This window comes from Castor canadensis, chromosome X, assembly GCF_047511655.1.
Source record: "Castor canadensis chromosome X, mCasCan1.hap1v2, whole genome shotgun sequence".
Lineage (NCBI taxonomy): Eukaryota > Metazoa > Chordata > Mammalia > Rodentia > Castoridae > Castor > Castor canadensis.
Window position 1 is genome coordinate 49387769 of NC_133405.1, and position 22687 is coordinate 49410455.

At 36.1% G+C, this 22687-nt stretch overlaps 1 protein-coding gene across 1 annotated transcript in view; it reads right to left on the reverse strand.

Annotated features, from left to right (window-relative positions):
* The window catches only part of Il1rapl2 (interleukin 1 receptor accessory protein like 2), a 1059626-nt gene that overhangs the window by 1007007 nt on the left and 29932 nt on the right, over window positions 1–22687 (reverse strand). The window contains exon 2 of the mRNA XM_074063284.1: window positions 383–483. Coding sequence (XP_073919385.1) covers window positions 383–464 — 82 coding nt within the window. The 5' untranslated portion in view covers window positions 465–483. The remainder of the gene's footprint in view (window positions 1–382; window positions 484–22687) is intronic.

Below are 22687 nucleotides of genomic sequence, written 5' to 3' on the forward strand. Positions count from 1 at the left end.
GAAAGAAAAGGATATATATATACATATATATGTGTGTGTGTGTTGTATATATGTAAAAGGTTTCTTATCTTCTGATTTGTAAAGGTTTGCTCCCAGGTGTTTATTCACTAGCAAATGTAATCAACTCTAAATGGGCCTTTAAGATTTCTTTGTCCACAGAGAGTACACTGGTCATTGAAGTTTAACAAAATTCTACTGCCTTCTCAACATTTTCTCAGTGGTAGGCAAAAAACCTCAATTTTATTTTGGCTCCTTTCCAGTATAACTGGAATTCAAGCTATTCTGTTTTAAAATATCCCTCATTAAAAACACAAATGCCCTCAGACTGATCACAAAAACCACACGTTTTTAACCAAAGAGTGACAAGTTGCCAGCAACTTACCAGAATTTCTCTTTGACACCATCTTCAAATTTGCACTGACTGCAGAACAGACCACAAGGGCCAAGAGAAATGACAGCTTCATCGTTCACTTTCTTTGGCAGCTAAAAAGTCAAAAAAAAAAAAAAAAGGAGGGAAATTAAATTTGAACCACATAGCTTGACCTCAACAAAACAACAGGTACAAATTGAGCACTCTAATCTGAAAATCCAAAATCCAAATGCTCTGAAATCCCATTAAGGATATTTAACTAATAAAGTCTATGCAAATATTCTAAAATCTGAAAAACTCCAAAATCGGAAACACTTCTGAATCTAAGCTTTTCAGATAAGGAACACTCAAACTTCAAATTTTATATTTCTCAAAGATCCATTAGAGAAATAATGATAATCTAATGACATACAGCTTTATTTTTATGTAAGTGGAAGAAAACTTGGAAGCTCACAGTTAAATCATGTCAGAGTTCCCTGCTTAACATTTTTCAGTGCCTTCCACTAGATTCACAGTAAAATCTGAGCTGTTTCTACTAGACTTTCCAGAACCTGAAGGCAGGACCCCAACTGCCTCCTTGACCTTATTTCACAACACTCTTCTTTTTGTTGGTGATGCTCCAGCCACTGTGACCATCTCATTTGTCCTTGGATTATGTCAAAGCTATTTTCTTCTCATTACCTTTGCACTTTGTCTTCCTCTTGAAATACTCTTCCATTAGTTCCACAGTTAGCTCCTTAACATCGTACACATCTCAGCTTCACAGAAAGAACTTTCTCAATTGCCCAATCTTAATTGTCTCATTTTCTAACCCATCTCTTTGCTTCTTTTCTTTTCTTTTCTTTCTTTCTTTATTTTCTTTTTTGAGATAGCCACCTTATGTAGCCCAGGCTAGTCAGGAACTCAAATTCCTCCCACATCAGCCTTCTGAGTACTGGGATTACAGGTGTACGCCCAGCTTCTTTGCTTATTTTATTTATAAGACAGAGCCTGACACATAACTGATGATTAATATATCTTAACGAATAAAAAAGCAACACTTATATAGATAACATTATAAAGTGTTCAAGAAATTTAAATGAGTAGAAGCTCTCAATATTTTTTCATATTATTCATTTGTTTGAAATGACCCATCTTTGACCTAATATGTGATTATCCAACTCTGACCTATATCCTATTTCCTGTTGTCATGAGCATGGTTAGTGGCTTACATACATCCTTTTGTCCCACCCAAAGAGTCTCTGCAGAAGTCTTCGTATGTTTTCTCTGCCAGAGAAATTTTCTATCTGCAAAAGCAGCTTGACCAGCATAGGAGGCAGACCGCAAGCGCCAAGCTGTTACTACATAACGAATGATTCTTAATCAATTATAAGATTTGGTGAATCCTATATATACCTATAAACATCCAGGATCTGTCATCCCCTTGGTATGTTCCAATAGGATTGAGTGGCAACCTGCTCCTTAGCATACCATTTATTTGCACTTCTTCCCTTCCACTCTGATTGTTCCATTCCACTGTCGTACTCTTTGGATAGACTCCCAAATAAACTACCTTCATCAAAATCCTTGTCTTAGAATTTGTTCTTTTTTGGAGAAGCCTGACCAAAACTGTAAAAGACTACTAAATACTCTACCCAATTCTTTGTTCACCAGGAACCTTATCTGTCAGGTTTCTAGCTCAGAAGGTTATGTAGGATCTAGACTTTCAAAGGAAGGCTTGTTATTCAAATTTTTCCTGAACAGCATGCTCACTCTGACTCCCACCTTATCTTCCTATCACCCCAAGTAAGTTTGTTAATAACATTAGTTTATTTCTGATTTAGCTCTTTCTGCCATATTCATTCATGTACCAACTCAAACACACTGGTTAGATTTTAAGACTCGACTGTGCTCTTGTTACCCCAAACCTATTCCATTCATGATTGTATCACTATTTCTGTCTGAAAGGAGATGGTTTGTATGGCCTGTATCTTGCCAAGACAGAATATTATTTTTAGGATTCTGATATTTTATAAATAGTGGTCAAAAAATGATTTCAGAAGGCTTTTTTAAAACTCTGTCTACCGGGTTTTTTTCTGATCATTTCCCCCAAAATACGAGCTATGTTTTATAGCTGATATTTAGAGATATCAAATACAGAAAATAATTGACCTAGAAATATTTCTGCTGCTTTATATAATTTACTTCTCTCTATTCTTTATGAAATAAAATATTTAATGTTTGACTTTAACTAGAGAAATCATCATTGGAATTGAATAAGTTCATAACATAGTTATTTCATACACTTCCTTTCCTATTAGTTAAAATCAATAGTGATTAGAAAAACTAGGCATAAAAATATTTAAGACTATATATTTATCAATCCTATGTCCACAGGAAGGTCAATAAATTTCAACAAATCTTGCCAAACTATATGTTAGCAATTATAATTCACTGAGCATTTTATATGTATGGGGAACTAAACTAAAGTTATATGGCATCATATCCTCTTAACAATTTTATGAGATGTTATAATCCCACTTTTGTGTGTCAAGAAACTGACACTTGTGACTTACTCAAAGTTATGACATTAGTAAATTATGGAAAAATTATCTGACTTTAGGCCTGTGTGATACAAAGTCCAATCTCTTAAGCACCGATACATTACTTTTGCCCTAGGAGTTAGATGCCATAAGAGTCACAAACCAAGTCTAAGATTATAAAATGTGGCTCCTTGCATCAAGGAGCTATAATCCAACTGTGGAGATATGTGCACACTAGAAAGTTTAGTCAAGTGCAAGACAGTGAAGAACAACCTGTATTTGTTAAGTGGTAAGGGAATATAAAGTAGAAATGTGTTTTATAGCATGTTCAATAGGTGATTCAGATTTCCCATTGAAAGGGAAAATCTGCCAAACTGCCAATTCACACAGTCAAAGAGAAAGGCCAGTGTAATTAATCTCCTAGCAGTGTTCATCTGCAGCAGCAGTCAGCCTGAAATATCATCACTGATCAAGGAATATCACAGAACTGTGACCACTGGGCTCCCAACATACAGTTTCACACATCTGTTTAAATACTAAAAGTGTCAGAAGTAGTTCAAGTTATCCCCTAGAAATCTTACTCTGAAATGTAAGTGCATTGCATAACAACTTTTTCCTCTTGGTGATTTTACAACCAACTTACTGCTATGTGAAGAAAGCGTATGGGAGCATGTATAATACCTAATATGATGGCAATTTTGCTGATACTCAATTATTTCAAAATTACTTTTTTTCTCAAAGAGTCCTCCCCCAACCAAGGATATAAATGCAATGGTTCTCACTCCTGAAGTTCTTATCCCACAGAAAGCTTTGTGTTTACTGATTCTCTGGGGTTAGTATGCAAAAATCCCCTAAAGGCCACATGAGAAATTACAAAGAATGAAGATGCTCGGGCAATGGCTAATGAAGGCATTAGTATTCTTCTCCTTGGAGTATCAAATTCTGATATAAGTAGTGCCATCTTGACTAGAGAGTTTTTAAAAATGTAATTGAACTAACTCTTTTGACAGATAATTGTAATGATGCTATGCTCTGATGACTTTCAAGGACGGTTTGCAAATTACCTTCTCCACTTATTCTCTTACTCCATTAACATACAGATTTATCAGGTTCCTGGCTTATGCTCATTTTGTAATGAATTTATATGGTAAACTCTGGACTACAGAAACCAAAACTTATAGATATATTTGAATGCAATTAATAGAGCCAACTAAAAATAACAGCTAGTTTTTAATAGTACACAATTATAACATTTGTTGTTATTTCCATCAGAGAAAATTTTAAAATGTTTACAATGCTTTTCAACCATCCATTCATGTGTGTGTGTGTGTGTGTGTGTGTGTGTGTATCACATACCTTGCACCCTTTACAAAGAGGCAGTTATGCAATTAACAAACATCTCAGTCTGTTACATCTTCTAACTCTAAAGTCATCAACAGTGAAGTATGGTATACACACAGAGAAAGTCAAAGTCCTCCTAGATCTTCAATCAGAAAATGAGAATGCAATGTTAATGAGATTTTACTTACAAAAGAAGGGATGTTAATTCTCAAGTTGACTCAAATTTGAAAAAGAGCCGGGTGCCGGTGGCTCACATCTGTAATCCTAGCTACTCAGGAGGCAGAGATGAGGAGGATCATGGTTCAAAGCCAGCCCAGGCAAATAGTTCACGAGACCCGATCTTGAAAAAACCTATCATAAAAAAGGGCCAGAGTGGTTCAAGGTGTAGGCCCTGAGTTCAATGCCCGATACCACAAAAAAAATTGAAAAGACTTCAATAGTTACCTAGTCCAACTTTCAACAAATCCCTTTTGAATATTGTCCCTATATCTAATCTGTCCTCATGCACTTCCTATCATTTAAAAACAACTATTTAAAGCGGCAGCTTAGTCTGTTGACAGTGAGAAAGGGAGATGGAATGAGAGGAGACTGAAACCAGTAGAGCCAGACATATACAAGTAGGAAAACAAAGAGATACCAAAAATTAGAGACAGAGATAGGACACAGATGGAGAGAAAAAACATATACAAAGAAGAAAACCAGAGAGATAGAGAAAACCTATAGAGAAGCAAAGAAACAGAACAAAACAAACAAAAACCCAGAAATGAAGACACAAAAAAGTTGACATAGGGAGAAAATGGGAAAATGGGTAAGAGGAATTATTTGAAAGGAACTGCTGAGGAATAGCAGAAGGGACAAAGAGAGATTTTAAAAAGAAGCAAATATAGAGGAGAAAACAGATGCAAGCAACCATGTGTACTATAGAATTTCTTTTTTTCCATAGTGATTACAGCCCCCAGTTTTTAGCTCTGCACTCAAAAATAGGAATTTCATTTCACAGCCTCACTTTCAGCTGGGTATGGCCAGATAGTTGCATTAAAATGACTATTAAAATATAATCAAAAGTGTGTGCCAGAGATTTCAAGGTTGTTCCCAAAAACAAACCTAGAAATAGTTGGTCTTGCAAGGTGTTTAAACAAAAGTCAATCATCATTTCGATGTGGTACCTAAAACCTTCATCATCCAACACTTTCTTCCATTAAAGTGTCAATATTCTCAAAATATAACTTACACTTTCGTTTACTGTTTATATTATAAATTGGTACAGGATTTTAGAAGGCAATTTTGCAGTACTTGTAAGTGCTGCAAAATTTACAGTGCTCAAAAATTTCTTTTCTAGAAATATACTACAGTAATTCAAATGCATACACATCAAAATAAATGCATGTACAAGGGTTGTCAATGCAGTTATGTTGTGGAACTGAGGGTGAGAGAAGTGCATCTGTATTAAAGAATACTGTACAGCTATTAAAGAGAGATTTGTATAGACATGGGTAATCTACAAGGTATATGAAAAACAAAGATAATCCTACATATAGTGGGAAAATATATGTATGTATGTGTGCACATGTGTATAAGGAAACAAAAAATTTGAAATATTTAACACTAAACTGTATGGAAATGAAAGGATAAATTCCAAGGTTAAAGGGAAAATTTCACTTTTTACTCAATATTGTCATGGTGATCATTAATTCTGTTCTCAAAATATTTATAGGCTCTTTCCTGGCCTCATTGTGACTGATGGGCCATGCAACTGTCTTTGCCAATTACTTGTGAGCAAAAGTCACTGCATACAGTTGCATATCACTTCCAGGCCACAGCACTTATTTGTCAGCATGATGCCTTCCACAGCTATCTTTATGCCATAATAACTGGTAATGTTTAAAATTGTGGCTGCTCTGTCACCCTGTGTTGCAGAATTAGAAGTCACGGAGCAGAGCCTCTAGCCAACATGTTACATAAGTAAGAATTAAAACTTTGCTGTTACAAACACCAAGACATGGTGATTGTTACAATAGCATAATCTAAATTGTCCTAATATAATTGAAATATTTTAATTTTACATTGAGATGAATATTATACTTTCTGGATATATTATTATAAAATTAACAATGCCTAAAACAGCAAAAATATCTACATGGAGAATATAAAATGCAAAGAGACTGTTCTGTAACATGATATAGATTCAATAGAACCGTTTAAATGTAACTGCCAGACATAGCTCATTTGATGGTACTCCACATTTTGTGCTTCTCACATACTGCATTTTTTAAAACAAATTGAAAGTTTGTGACAACTCCGTGTTGAGCAACTATCAAGTGTCATTCTCCCAACAGCATGTACTGACTTCATGTCTCTGTGTCACACTCAATAATTCTCAGATATTTCAAATTTTTGTAATAATTATAAATTATGGTGATCAATAATCAGTGATTTTTGATGTTACTATTATAACTGTTTTGGATCACCATTAACTGTGTCCATATAATACACAGAAGTTAATTGATAAACGTTCAGACTGCTCCACAAAGTAGCCATTCCCCCACTTCTCTCCTAGGGCCTCTCTATCCCCGGGGACACAACAATAATGAAAATAGGCCAATTAACAACCATACAATGGCCTGAAAGTTTTCAAGCGAAAGGACGAGTCCCTCTTGTTTTAAATCAAAAACCAAAAGCGAAGCCTCTTTCACCAAACAGCTAAGTTCTGAATGCAAAGGAAAAGTTCTGACACTAAATGTGCTACACCAGTGAACACATGAACAAGAAAGTGAAGCAGCCTTATTGCTGAATGATTGGAGAAAGTTGTAATGGTCTGGATAGAATATCAAACCAGCTGCAACATTTTTTTAAGTCAAAGCCCAGTTCAGAGCAAGGCCTTAACTCTCTTCAATTTTAGGAAGACTGGCAGAAATAAAGAAGCTGCAGACAAAAAATTTGAGGCTATAAGAGGTTGGTTTATGAAGGTTAAGGAAAGAAGCTGTCTCCATAACATAAAGGTGCAAAGGGAAACAGCCAGTGCTACTGTGGAAGCTGCAGCAAGTTATCCAGAAGATCTAGCTAAGGTCATTAATGATGGTGGCTACACTAAACAACAGATTTTCTATATAAATTAAACAGCCTCAGATTGGCAGAAGACAATACCTAGGTCTTTCATAGCCATAGAGGGGAAGTCAATGCTTGGTTTTAAAGCTTCAGGGCAGGCTAACTCTCTTGGTAGGGATTAATGCGGCTGGTGACCAATGAAGCCAATGTTCATTTAACATTCTGAAAATCCTAGGGTCTTGAATAAGTATATTAAATCTACCCTGTCTGTGCTCTATGAATTGGAAAGCAAGCCTGGTTGACAGCACATCTGTTTATGACATGGTTTGATGAATATTTTAAGCCCACTATTGAGATCTACTGTTCACAAAAAGATTCCATTCACAACAATACTGCTAATTGACATAGCACCTGATCACCTAATTGCTCTGATGGAGATATGCAATAAGATCAATGTTTTTATACCAGCAAATATAATACCTATTCTTTAGCCTAAGAATCAAGGAATAATTTCAACTTTCAAGTCTTATTACTTAAGAAATATATTTCATAAGGCTATAGCTTTTTCCTTTGATGAATCTAGGCAAAGTAAATTGAAATCCTTCTGCACAATATTTATCATTCTATATTCCATGAAGAACATCTATGATCCATGAAAAGAGGTAAAAATATCAATATTAACAGGGTATTGGAAAAGTTGATTCCAACCTTCATGGTTGACTTTAAGAGATTCAAGACTTTAGTGGAGGAAGTAACTGCAGATGTGGTAGAAACAGCAAAAGATTTAGAAACAGTAGTAGATCCTGAAGATGGGACTTACTGTACCCACATGATAAATAATGAATGAGGGGCTACTTCTTATGGATGAGCAAAGACAGTTGTTTCTTGAGACGAAATCTACTCCTGGTGAAGATGCTAAGAGCACTGTTGAACTTACAACAAAGGCTTTAGAATATGGCACATGGCAGGGACATGTTTTAAGACAGTTGACTCCAATTTAGAATGAAGTTCTACAGTAAGTGAAATGCTATCAAATGGCACTGAAATGCTACATAGAAATCTTTCATGAAAGGAAGAATCAATTGATGCACCAGACTTCAGTGTTTTCACATGCCACTCCAACTTGCAGCAATGACTACCTAATCAGCCATGAAGCAAGACCTTGCACCGGGAGAAAGATTATGACCTGCTGAAGGTCCAAATAATTGTTAGCATTTCTTAGCAATAAAGTATTTTTTGTAGTAAAAGTGATGGCAAAGTTTATTAGGAAAACATACATTTTCAACAGACTGAAAGTGGGGTCATCCCTAGAGTGAGAATTATCAAGTATTTTTAATTAGGTATATAAATTGCTTTTACATAATATCATGTCACACTTCATAACTACAGTACAGTGTAAACAAACATTTATATACACTGAGAAGCCAAAAAATTGTTTTATTCACTTTACTGTGATATTTCCTTTATTGCACTAGTCTGGAATTTAATCCAAATGACTACAAGGTATGCCTATATTACAAGGACAGAGACTACCTTTTTGTTAAATCCCCAGCACCACTACCTAAAATATACCAAGTGTAGAAAAAATTCTTCTTGAACACTGAACAAATTAAATGATTTTTACCTAAATCTGTAGTTTCATACTAATTCCTATGAAAACTCATAATGTTAATTTCAGGAAGAAAACCAAAGGAAGAATATAGTTCAACTATAGTAAATGTTATTGGGAAATCAAGTGAATGACTTAAACATACCCTGTATATTTAGCCAAGGAAAGGCTGCTAGCCAAGACAAAATTGCCAAAACTGGTAAGTGGAGTAGCAAGGTTAGAAACAGAGTTCATTGAATGCAAAGTACACCAAGGAAATAAATGGATAAGGTTTCTGGAACTTAAGTGAAATTTTGCCATACACAGGAGAATTTTCTGATCTTCAATTAGAAATGGAAGCAAGGCAGAAAAGATAGATGAAGGGGTTTGTAAATATTATGGTGGTAAGTTGCCATCTTGTGGCTTCTACATTCTTTTTCAAACAGTTGGCAAATTTATCTGCAGAGAAGGGAGGCTTAGAGGTTTGAGCAAGCACAATTAAGAACTGAATTCTGGGATTTTTTTAAGCATTGAATTGTTAAGCTCACCATTTCACATTTTAGAGGCAAAGTTTCAGTTTTATCTTTGTTTTTAACTGAGGTATTTGACCATATGTAATATTCTCATACTCCTGTTTTCTCTATTAATTTGGTTTTTTTTAACTTTTTCAACAAGAATCTAGCGATAGTGGATAAAATGGCACCTTTTCAGTTTACTATGATGCCAACAAACTTTTCTAGTCTCATTAAACCATATTCTTTCTTCTTCTATATTCCAGCTAAGTTTATAGCACTTTAAGAAATAACTTAACCTCATTATCATTGCATAAAGTTGTGGGAAATGAAGTTCAGTGGGCTAATGAACTTTCCCTATAGTAAGCAGCCAATTAGAAGCAGAACAAGCAATTCATATTTTGCAGTTTCTTTCCTGTCTATCAGGAATAATTACACTTAGGGAAAAGAAAAGTTCATGTCTGTCTCTCATCTCTCCTGTCCCCACACTCCCCTTCCTCTGCTATTTTCAAAATTAAACAAAATGTATCCTACTGCCCTACAACTCATGTCCATTGCAAACAAAAAGCAGGAAGCTAGGCATCTGTTTGCCCCTTCAAAGTGGTTACCCCTATGCTATTTTTTCAGCAAAAATAATTGTTGATATTTTTCCCTTTTAACATTTCTCCTTTCTTCCTCTCTTTACTCTCACAGGTATCACTGGTTTGTCAGACATAATTGGCCTTGAAAATGAACCAATGGGAGAAAGCTAAAATTCTGATCCCTGGTAATTTTTATTTTAATTTAATCTTTGAAGAATTGCTTAAATACAAGAACAGCATATCTTTTATAGCAATAACTCTTATTACCATTAACATGATTATTAGCCTGGAAGAATTGTTTCTAGATTATTGGTGTTCCTACATCTTGTCCATGTAGGCTGAAAATTTCCTGTGACAACCTAACTGTACCTTGAGATCATCCTAATTTGTTTCTTAAAGACTTATAAAATGGTTCCCTTTCCCATAATATCCTATATTTTGAGTCTCTTTGTGGCTAAATCAAATTAATGATCTTAAAACTAACAGCCCAACTCAATATGATTTTAAAAAATGACAACATAATTCACTACTAGAAATCCTGCATCCAAACAAACACTCTCATACAATGAAGGTGACAATATAAATTGTCATTCATTTTCTAGAGGGAAAATTAGCTATTATGAATAATATAATAACTTTTAAAATTACCTATCTCAAAAATACAGTGAACTACTCATGTAGAAGATTAAGTTATGCTAGCATTACTCCTAATAATGAAAAATAAAACATATCCAAAAATATAGCAAGTGTTATGTTAGTTATGGCTCTATAATAGAAATGATTCTACCTTAATGCAAAAGTTAGAACAAAAAACAAAATTCAAACTCTTTAACGCAGTATATGTTACAAAAATAATCCAAAATATAACTAAAGATTTGATCACTATTATATCCATCTCAGCAATATTTATACTACAAAGATCAGAAATAACCCAAACATTCCATATTAATATATTTTTAATGTAAGTAGTGGCACACCCATACAGGGTACTATTACATGTTAGTTAACAACTAAGTGCAAAAATTTTTAAATTATCCAAAATGTTCGTGATGTAATACTAAATCAGGAATGTAAATGCTAAATATGTATAAAAAATAATGCAGTCACTGCAATATGATATACAGTAACAAACCTTAAAAAATTAAAATGTTTAAAAATAGATTAAATTAAGATATATGCAGTAGTGCACACCTGTAATTCCAGCAGTGCTCAGAAAACTGAGGCAGGATGATCATGAGTTTGAGACCAGTGTGGGAAATAAAGCAAGTTCCAGGCCAGCCTGGGCTACATAGTAAGAAACTGTCTCAAAAAACAACAAATAATAGATTATGTTATATTCATACCACAGTACACTAAACATGTTATTAACATTAAAAATAACTTTGCAGATTCCAAGATGGTGGCTAGAGGGAGGAAGCAGAAAGTGAGCCTCCTATAGTGAAATCTTGGAGAGACACTAGAGATGCTGGAGACACACTTTGCAGGCATAATCACAGAGAAGAGGCATAACTTTAATCCCTCCACACCTCCAGCTGGTGCAGAGAATCTCCACTTCACGTTAAACGGAGAAACCAGGAGGACCCCCAGGCCGCCAGTCGCCCACGCCCAGACGGCTTGGGAAGACGCGGACCAGGAGAGCTTCGCTGTACTGCGGTACTCCCACAGAAAAGCCTAGGCCCGGGCAGCATAGCCCCCTGGACAGACTGACCCCCACCAGGGGAAAAAAGAGAAACTGAGTAATAAGCAATAAGAGCAATGAAGACACGTGGAAAAGAGGGTGGGGTGCCCTGAGCAGAAAAGATTGGGGGAAGGGAATCCTTCCCGGGACTGTAAATAAACAAGCTGGGCAGGCCGGAGAGCCTCTGGCGGAAGCAGGGGCGCGCGCCCAGCAACCAGGAGCGGGAAAGCTTGTGAGAGTGGCGGAGGGAGGAAAACTCCACAGGAGATGGGGAAAGACCCACTTCCCAAGTGAACTGTAAACAAAAATGGCGGCTGGCAGGAGCAACAGCACCACCCAGTAATCAGGAGCAGAAAAGCTTGTGAAAGTGGCGGTGGGAGGAAAACTCCACGGGAGAGGGGGGAAGACCCACCTCCCACATAAACTGTAAATAAACACGCAGGCCTGAAAATGCAGGTGCAGTGTCACCTTTCCCAGTGCTTGGAAAGGGGAAAGCTTGTAGCAGAGGCTCACGCACAGGAGAAATCTGAGCAAACAAAGCCTGCAGGGCCAGGTGAGTGCTAAGTTCACCCCTGAGATCTGCATAAATAACGCCTCCAGCAACAGCAGGCTGACAACAGCGGGCAGCCAAGCCACAGCTGCAGATACCATTCTCAGAACTGTCTCCAGACTCTTTTTTTTTCTTTTTTCCCTACCTTTGATGAGAGAACAACCGAATTATATCTGCAAGCTGGAAAACTTCCTGAAACTGTATTGCATTTGAACTTGGGACACTTGGTGGGGTTTTTTTTTTGTGCGTGTGTGTGTGTAGTTTTGATCTACTTTATGCGTCCCCTTTGATGAGACAACTATAGAACAACATCTGAGGTACCATCTCCAGGATTGGAGACTGAGATGGACACCCAAATTATTAAGACTGAAATTTCATTGCATTTGAACTTGGAGGTTTTTTGTTTTTTTGGTTTTTTGGATTTTTTAAATTTTCTATTTTTTCATTTTATTTTAATACATTTTTATAAATAGATTTTTCTTTCATTTACTTACTTTATATTTTTATTCTCATCTTTATTTTTTTTACTTTTGATTTATAATCCTCTCTGTCTCTCTAATGTCTGTTCAGCTTACTGTCGATGAGTACACTAAGGCTCCCTGTTTATACCTTTGAAACCTTCTTGTCTGATACCTTGTTCTGTTTTTTCCTTCCAGTCTGTTTATCTGTTTTTCCCATTTCTTTAACTTCTTGCTTTCCATCTCAGCTCACCCTTCCATTCTAAATATTACCATTGTAATTATTACAAGTTAGAAAATACTTAATTGCACACAGTACAGGAACAGTAACAACACCAAAGACAATGAAGGGAAGACAGAAAAAACAGGGAAACCAGTTTTTCCACAGCAAAAAATTAGTACAGGAACCAGAGGGGAATGAAGAAAACAGGTACTCAAATCCAGACTCCAACAAAATGAAGATAAACTATGCCAAAGGACCCAATGAAGCCCACAAGAATTACTGCTTATACTCTCTCTACAACGAAATTAGAAATAAGGGCAAAATAGTTTCTGCTGGATATTGGGGGGGAGGGAGGGGGCGGAGTGGGTGGTAAGAGAGGGGGTGGGGGCAAGGGGGAGAAATGAAGCAAGCCTTGTATGCACATATGAATAATAAAAGAAAAAGAAAAAATAAATAAAATTAGAGCAATTCTCAAAAAAAAAGAATAATTTAAAAGAAGACATACTACAGGTACTCAATGAGAATTTTATAGAGATGATCCTGGATAGGGTCAACCAAAATGTACAGGAGAAACTCAAGAAATTACAAGACAACAAAAATAGAGAATTTGAAAAAGCAAAAGAAGAAATAAAGGAAACCATAGAAGCACTGTATAAACACCAAAGTGAAAGAGAGAATACAATGAATAAACAGATAAAAGAACTCAGGACAAAAATAGACAACATTAAAGAGGAAACCAGCCAGGATATGGAAATCCTCAGAAAAAAGAATGAAACAGAACTGCAAAACAAAACGGAAGGCCAATCCAGCAGAATAGAACAAACAGAAGACAGAATCTCAGAACTTGAACATGAAATGGTAATTAAAGGAAAAACCGAAGAACTATTAATTAAACAACTCAAGACCTGTGAAAAGAAAATGCAAGAACTCACCGACTCCATCAAAAGACCAAACTTGAGAATCATGGGCATTGAAGAAGGAGAAGAGGTGCAAGAGAAGAGAATGCGTAATCTATTCAACAAAATAATAACAGAAAATTTCCAAAATCTAGAGAAAGATATTCCCATAAAGATGCAAGAGGCCTCCAGGAAACCAAACAGACCAGATCAAAATAGAACTACCCCACAACATATCATCATTAAAACAACAAGTTCAGAAACTAAGGAAAGAATATTGAAGGCTGTAAGAGAGAAAAAACAAGTAACATACAAAGGGAAACCCATCAAAATCACAGCAGACTTCTCAACAGAAACACTAAAAGCAAGAAGAGCATGGGGTGAGATCTTCCAGGCACTGAACAAATATAACTTCAACCCCAGGATACTCTACCCAGCAAAACTATCATTCAAAATAGATGGAGCAATAAAAGTCTTCCATGATAAGCAGAAAGTAAAACAATATGTGACCACAAAGACACCACTACAAAGGATTCTTCAAGGGATTCTGCACACAGAAAGTGATACCCAACTTAACCATGAAAAGACAGGCAGCACCAAACCACAGGAAAAGAAAAAGCAAGACAGTAGAGAGTAACTTCAACTTAGGTACACACAATCAAACCTTCAAACAACTAAGACAACTAAATGACAGGAATCACCACATACCTATCAGTACTAATGCTTAATGTTAATGGACTTAATTCACCCATCAAAAGGCACCGCTTGATGAAATGGATTAAAAAGGAAGATCCAACAATTTGTTGCTTACAGGAGACCCATCTCACCAACAGAAATAAGCATATGCTTAGGATGAAAGGCTGGAAGAAGATTTACCAAGCCAATGGCCTCCAAAAACAGGCAGGAGTAGCAATACTTATCTCTGACAAAGTAGACTTCAAACCTACATTGATCAAACGAGATAAAGAAGGACATTCCATACTAATAAAAGGAGAAATAGACCAAAAGGAAATAATAATTACCAACCTGTATGCACCCAATCTCAACACACCCAATTTCATCAAACATACCCTGAAAGACCTAAAAGCATATATAAACGCCAACACAGTGGTTGTGGGAGACTTTAACACCCCATTATCATCAATAGATATGTCATCCAAACAAAAAATCAATAAAGAAATCCAAGATCTAAAATATGCAATAGCACAAATGGACCTAGTTGATGACTACAGAACATTTCATCCAACCTCTACACAATATACATTCTTCTCAGCAGCCCATGGAACCGACTCCAAAATAGATCATATCCTAGGGCACAAAGCAAGCCTCAGCAAATATAAGAAAATAGAAATAATACCGTGCATAATATCTGATCACAATGCAGTAAAAGTAGAACTCAACAACAAAAGTAAAGACAAAAAACATGCAAACAGCTGGAAACTAAATAACTCATTACTTAATGAAGAATGGATCATTGATGAAATAAAAGAGGAAATTAAAAAGTTCCTGGAAGTCAATGAAAATGAAAACACAACCTACCGGAACCTATGGGACACAGCTAAGGCAGTCCTGAGAGGAAATTTTATAGCCATGAGTGCATATACTAAAAAGACTGAAAGATCCCAAATCAATGACCTAATGATACATCTCAAACTGTAGAAAAACATGAACAAGCAAATCCCAAAACAAATAGAAGGAGAGAAATAATAAAAATAAGAGCTGAAATCAACAAAATAGAAACCAAAAAAATAAATAATTAATTTTGAAAAAATAAACAAGATCGTTAGACCCCTGGCAAACCTGACTAAAATGAGGAGAGAAAAAACCCATATTAGTAGAATCAGAAATGCAAAAGGGGAGATAACAACAAACACCATAGAAGTCCAGGAAATCATCAGAGACTACTTTGAGAACTTATATTCAAATAAATTTGAAAATCTTAAAGAAATGGACAGATTTCTAATACATATGACCATCCAAAACCGAACCAAGAGGAAATTAATCACCTGAATAGATCTATAACACAAAATGAAATTGAAGCAGCAATCAAGAGTCTCCCTAAAAAGAAAAGTCCAGGACCTGATGGATTCTCTGCTGAATTCTATCAGACCTCTAAAGAAGAACTGATACCAACCCTCCTTAAACTGTTCCACAAAATAGAAGGGGAAGGAAAACTGCCATACACTTTTTATGAAGCCAGTATTACACTTATCCCAAAACCAGGCAAAGACACCTCCAAAAAGGAGAACTATAAGCCAATCTCGTTAATGAACCTTGATGCAAAAATCCTTAACAAAATAATGGCAAACCGAATTCAACAACACATCAAAAAGATTATTCACCACAACCAAGTAGGCTTCATCCCAGGGATGCAGGGGTGGTTCAACATACGAAAATCAATAAACGTAATAAACCACATTAACAGAAGCAAAGCCAAATCCACCTGATCATCTCAATAGATGCAGAAAAAGCCTTTGATAAGATCCAACACCATTTCATGATAAAAGCTCTAAGAAAACTAGGAATAGAAGGAAAGTACCTCAACATTATAAAAGCTATATATGACAAACCTACAGCCAGCATTATACTTAACAGAGAAAAACTGAAACAATTCCCTCTAAAATCAGGAACCAGACAAGGATGCCCACTGTCTCCACTCCTATTCAACAAGATACTGGAATTCCTAGCCAGAGCAATTAGGCAAGAAGAAGGAATAAAAGGAATACAAATAGGTAAAGAAACTGTCAAAATATCCCTATTTGCAGACAACATGATCCTATACCTTAAAGACCAAAAAAACTCTACTCAGAAGCTTCTAGACATCATCAACAGCTATAGCAAGGTAGCAGGATACAAAATCCACATAGAAAAATCATTAGCATTTCTATACACTAACAACGTGCACACTAACAATGTGCAAACTGAAAAAGAATGTATGGAAACAATTCCATTTACAATAGCCTCAAAAAAAATCAAATACCTAGGTGTAAACCTAACAAAACATGTGAAAGACCTCTACAAGGAAAACTGTACACTTCTGAAGAAAGAGATTGAGGAAGACTATAGAAAGTGGAGAGATCTCCCATGCTCATGGATTGGTAGAATCAACATAGTAAAAATGTCGATACTCCCAAAAGTAATCTACATGTTTAATGCAATTCCCATCAAAATTCCAATGACATTCATTAAAGAGATCGAAAAATCTACCATGAAATTTATATGGAAACACAGGAAGCCACGAATAGCCAAGGCAATACGCAGTCAAAAGAACAATGCTGGAGTTATCACAATACCTGACTTCAAACTATATTACAAAGCAATAACAATAAAAACAGCATGGTACTGGCACAAAAACAGACATGAAGATCAGTGAAACAGAATAGAGGATCCAGATATGAAGCCACACAACTATAACCAACTTGTCTTTGACAAAGGAGCTAAAAATATACGTTGGAGAAAGAGCAGCCTCTTCAACAAAAACTGCTGGGAAAACTGGTTAGCAGTCTGCAAAAAACTGAAACTAGATCCATGTATATCACCCTATACCAAGATTAACTCAAAATGGATCAAGGATCTTAATATCAGACCCCAAACTCTAAAGTTGATACAGGAAAGAGTAGGAAATACTCCTTGAGTTAGTAGGTATAGGTAAGAACTTTCTCAACGAAACCCCAGCAGCACAGCAACTAAGAGATAGCACAGATAAATGGGACCTCATAAAACTAAAAAGCTTCTGTTCATCAAAAGAAATGGTCTCTAAACTGAAGAGAACAACCACAGAGTGGGAGAAAATATTTGCCAGCTATACATCAGACAAAGGACTGATAACCATAATATATAGGGAACTGAAAAAACTAAATTCTCCCAAAACTAATGAACCAATAAAGAAATGGGCAAGTGAACTGAACAGAACTGTCTCAAAAGAAGAAATTCAAATGGCCAGAAAACACATGAAAAAATGATCACCATCTCGAGCAATAAAGGAAATGCAAATTAAACCCACACTAAGTTCCACCTCACCCCTGTTAGAATAGCCATTATTAGCAACACCATGAACAACAGGTGTTGGCTAGGATGCGGGGAAAAAGGAACCCTCTTACACTGTTGATGGGAATGTAAACTAGTACAACCACTCTGGAAAAAAATTTGGAGGCTACTTAAAAAGCTGGACATCGATCTACCATTTGATCCAGCAATACCACTCTTGGGGATATACCCAAAAGACTGTTACTCCAGAGGCACCTGCACATCCATGTTTATTGCGGCACTATTCACAATAGCCAAGTTATGGAAACAGCCAAGATGCCCCAGCACTGACGAATGGATTAAGAAAATGTGGTATCTATACACAATGGAATTTTATGCAGCCATGAAGAAGAACAAAATGTTATCATTCGCTGGTAAATGGATGGAATTGGAGAACATCATTCTGAGTGAGGTTAGCCTGGCCCAAAAGACCAAAAATCGTATGTTCTCCCTCATATGTGGACATTAGATCAAGGGCAAACACAACAAGGGGATTGGACTATGAGCACATGATAAAAGCGAGAGCACACAAGGGAGGGGTGAGGATAGGTAAGACACCTAAAAAACTAGCTAGCATTTGTTGCCCTTAACGCAGAGAAACTAAAGCAGATACCTTAAAGCAACTGAGGCCAATAGGAAAAGGGGACCAGGTACTAGAGAAAAGGTTAGATCAAAAAGAATTAACCTAGAAGGTAACACACACTCACAGGAAATCAATGTGAGTCAATGCCCTGTATAGCTATCCTTATCTCAACCAGCAAAACCCCTTGTTCCTTCCTATTATTGCTTATACTCTCTCTACAACAAAATTAGAGATAAGGGCAAAATAGTTTCTGCTGGGTATTGGGGGGGGAGCGGGAGGGGGTGGAGTGGGTGGTAAGGGAGGGGGTGGGGGCAGGGGGGAGAAATGAACCAAGCCTTGTATGCACATATGAATAATAAAAGAAAAATGAAAAAAAAATACATTTAAAAAATAAAATAAACATTGGAAAAAAAAAAAAAAACTAGCTCAAGCCAATGCTTCCCTCAATAGCATTAAAATCTATGCTCCACTCTCCAACCCAGTTCTATGGGAAAGGAGATGGCTCAAGATCTATCTATAAAACACCACAATTGGAACAAAGATGAGTAAGAGAATGATCTGATCCAACTAAGCTTAGCTAACTGAATTACCTATATAGAAATAAACTGGCAGAAACTGATATTTCATCTGCAATTAAAAGATTACCTTTTCTCTGAGTTGTAGCCTAAAGACACACTTTACAGATAGAAAAGTTGACAGGATTTTTATTGAGCATCCTGATCTATCTTCTCTAACAAATTTCTCTACTGCTTAACTGAACTTTTTAAAAAGGAGCTATGTCCTGGGCACATGGTGCTACTTGGTATCTGAACATAGAGAAGTATTTTTCAAAAAAAATTAATCTAAATATTTTCAACTTCATATTTCATATTCCCTTGAGAACACCAAAGGACTCTTTGGGCATTGGTAAAATCAGAAACAATCCATTTGATTACCAGACATTGAAGTCAAGTACAGGATTGTGACAGAGGGGCACAAAAATATGTCACTCTCATCCACACATGAGACAGTGACAATCCAGACATTTCTTCATTTAATTAATTTAGCAAATACCAAAAATAAACTATATGTATTAGCAAGCAAAATGGATACAATACTGTAAGGAGACAGAGATTATCCTTGCTCTCATGCAGCGATTAAAACACACATTAAACAATTAATTCACTGCAGCATTTAATTATAATTGTAATAAGCACAAGAAGAATATATCCATGGAGCTTAGAGACCCAATCTAGTGTGTGATGGTTAAGTAAGTCTTCCTTCAAGCAGAGACAGTTAGTCTGAGCTTTGAAGAATGGATAAGATTTAGCTAGGCAAAGGAGAAGGAGAACGTTGCAGTTAAAGGGAATACAGTGCTTACTGTGATCTGATACAGAAACTAAAGATAAATTGATGTAACTAGAGAAGAAAGTAATAGTAGGAGAGAAAGTTGGAAAAGTAAGCAGCAGCCAGAAACTTTGGGGCATCATAGACCTTAGCAAGGAATTTGGATATTACTTTATCCTAAGTACCCTGGGAAACAAAGTTTGTATGCAAAGGAGTGGCATGATCTGGCTTAACTGTTTTGAAACAGATCACTTGGGCTGCTGTGATGGGAATGGATTAAAAGCAGAAAGCAGAGCTAGTAGAGTAACAGTCTTAAAAACTGATGTCATCTTTCAAAGGTAATGTGTTGTCACAATGACCAATAAGGCAACGATGAAAAGACATTGCTGAAGTAGTGAAAGAAGAGCTTAAACATAGAGAAAATGTAGCCAGAAAGTGGTGCTTTTGTACTTTCTTGGACTCCCAAAAATGAGTGACACTAACCCTGCCCACAGACTCATTTTGCCTGGTTTTTAGATCTTGACTACTCCTCTGGTTGGAGAAGAGAAAGTCTGGATGCAGAGAGACCAGACTGGAAGCTATTGCAGTGGTCCAGATAAGAGGTAACAGGAAGTCAGCCTCAGGTGATAGCAGTTAAGAAAAATATTATTGATCAAAAGTGTATCTAAGAGGTAACATAATTCACAAAACTGAAAATACTCCTCCATACAAGTTCACATCCTTTCTCTTTTCTGATTTCTTCCAAAATGAAGTCTCCCACTGAGACCAAACTATTGTTTCCTTGCCTTTATGTTTTTCTTCCTTCTCTACTAATTATGTTTTCTTTCAGAAATACAGATACATTTCTTATATGTGGCAGAGCTGTTACATGAAATTGGTTTTTCTATCTCCTTTGAGATCTATTTCTGTGGCCCAATTTTCACATTTTCCCCTGGACACTATGGGAGACATATGAATGTCTAGGAATGTTGTCAAGTCTCCTACATGCTTGAGTTTGAACACTGCAGGGAAGAATGATGGGCTTGAGCTCACATCTTTAGAAGTTTAACAGCTCACCCTGAGCCTAGATAGTGCTAATGCCTTAAACAATAATGCTGAACACTTTGTATAGCAGTTCAGAGTTGAAAGCAAAGAATTTAAGGGCTTGCTTTTCTGAAAAACAGAAAGAGGAGCATGAATTTACATAAGCCATACAGGCTTCTTTGGGTTGAATAAGCAAAATCTATCCATAAATCTAGTATGAAAAATGAAAAAAGAAACAAATGCATACTTAGTACTCCTGTGTGTCACACACCATGGTAAGTACTTTACAGTTTGTGCTACAGTATAACTGTATATTCTCCAGTAAGCTTACCTCACTGGGAGTCCTGGCAGTGTCATATGTCAACTGTAGGCTCTAGACAAGTTACTTATCCTGTTTGTATCTGGGTTTTGTTTCATTTGTACATGAGGTAACAATAGCAACTTTTTAGCTTAGGTACTATTACACAAGACACATCTGGCATATAGTAAGCAGTCAATGAACAGGAGGTGCAATCATCTAACTTGTATGGTATAGTACTGAGTAAAATTATTATTGCCAGTTTATAGATAAAGACACTGAGAACCAAAATAAATTTAGACAAGTTGCCCCAAGATATCACAGGTACAAAATGTGGACTTGGGATTCAAGACTAGATCTTTTGGTCTCAAAATCCATGTGTCTTCCTCCATTTTATCATATCAAGAAAATCTCAAAACCTCTGAGTGAGAATTTCAGCCACAACTAAAACATCAAACCACTCATAGCTTTCTCAGGGGACAGGTACAGGGACTGACACAGAGAAGGGCCCACATTTCCTCATTGGTCTTCTCCTCTGACTATATCCATTTTCTCTCATTTTTTATTCTTGTTTTTAAAGCTGGATACCCCCTAATCATGTGCTCTATTTAAGTACCTTCCCATCTTGGTCAAATACTTGCCAAATCACAAACTATACAATGGTTAAATTTTCTGATATAAGTTTCTTCATAGCCTGACACAGATAGACAAGGAAAAGAGAGAACAGATGACAGAAGAGAAGTGACAATGAAGGGGACATTGGCATATTATTATTATAGTAATGCTGACATATATTCTAACATGATACTAACAGCAGCTTCACCTAATGGCATAAAAGTGACCACTAGAAGAGAAACTGTTATAGTAGTTGCTTGCCTTTGCCTCTGGAGAATGAGTCTAGGCTGTAGTGTTTTCCTTTGTACCCTTCTCTATATCATTTTTGTTTTTGTTTTGGATTGCTTATTTTTTGATTTGTTTGGTCTAAGGTTAAACTTTGCTTTTATAATTTAAAGAATAAATGGTTAAAATAAGCTAGAAAAATAATTTGTGGGAAGAAAGGTGAATACATGAAAATATGGGATAAATGGCTGGATGGATGGATATAGGATGCCTCATTTACAAAGGAGAATGTTGTGAATAATAATGAGACAGAAATAAGTTCAGGAATCTGTTGTTGGTAGAGGGGCATAAACTTGAACAGTATAAAAATGAAACTATTTTCCAATGCAGTTAAAGCACAAATATAATATCTTATTATCAGATGTTTGGTTAGTAAGGAAATATATGCATAGTGAAAAGTGAAATACAATTTTAAACAAAAACAAAGTCATACAAGACATATTATTGGACATTTTTTGTACCTAATGTTTATGATTAACCTCTTCCTATGCCAGTGCAAGTAAATCTACCTCATGCTTTCTAGCTTATGTATTTATGTTTGTTATAATCAACATAACTAACTAAATTATTTCCAATGCTGGCTACTTCTCAGTTTCTGTGCTAGTAAAATGATGTTATAATGAATATCCTTATTCATATGCAGATATTTAAGTAAGATAAAATCCCAGAAAAATGGTGAGTCCAAAGCTAAATGGATTTTGAAAGATGTTGCCAAATATTCTCCAATTAACCCACTAACAATTTATGCTCCCACCCACCAATGGCAT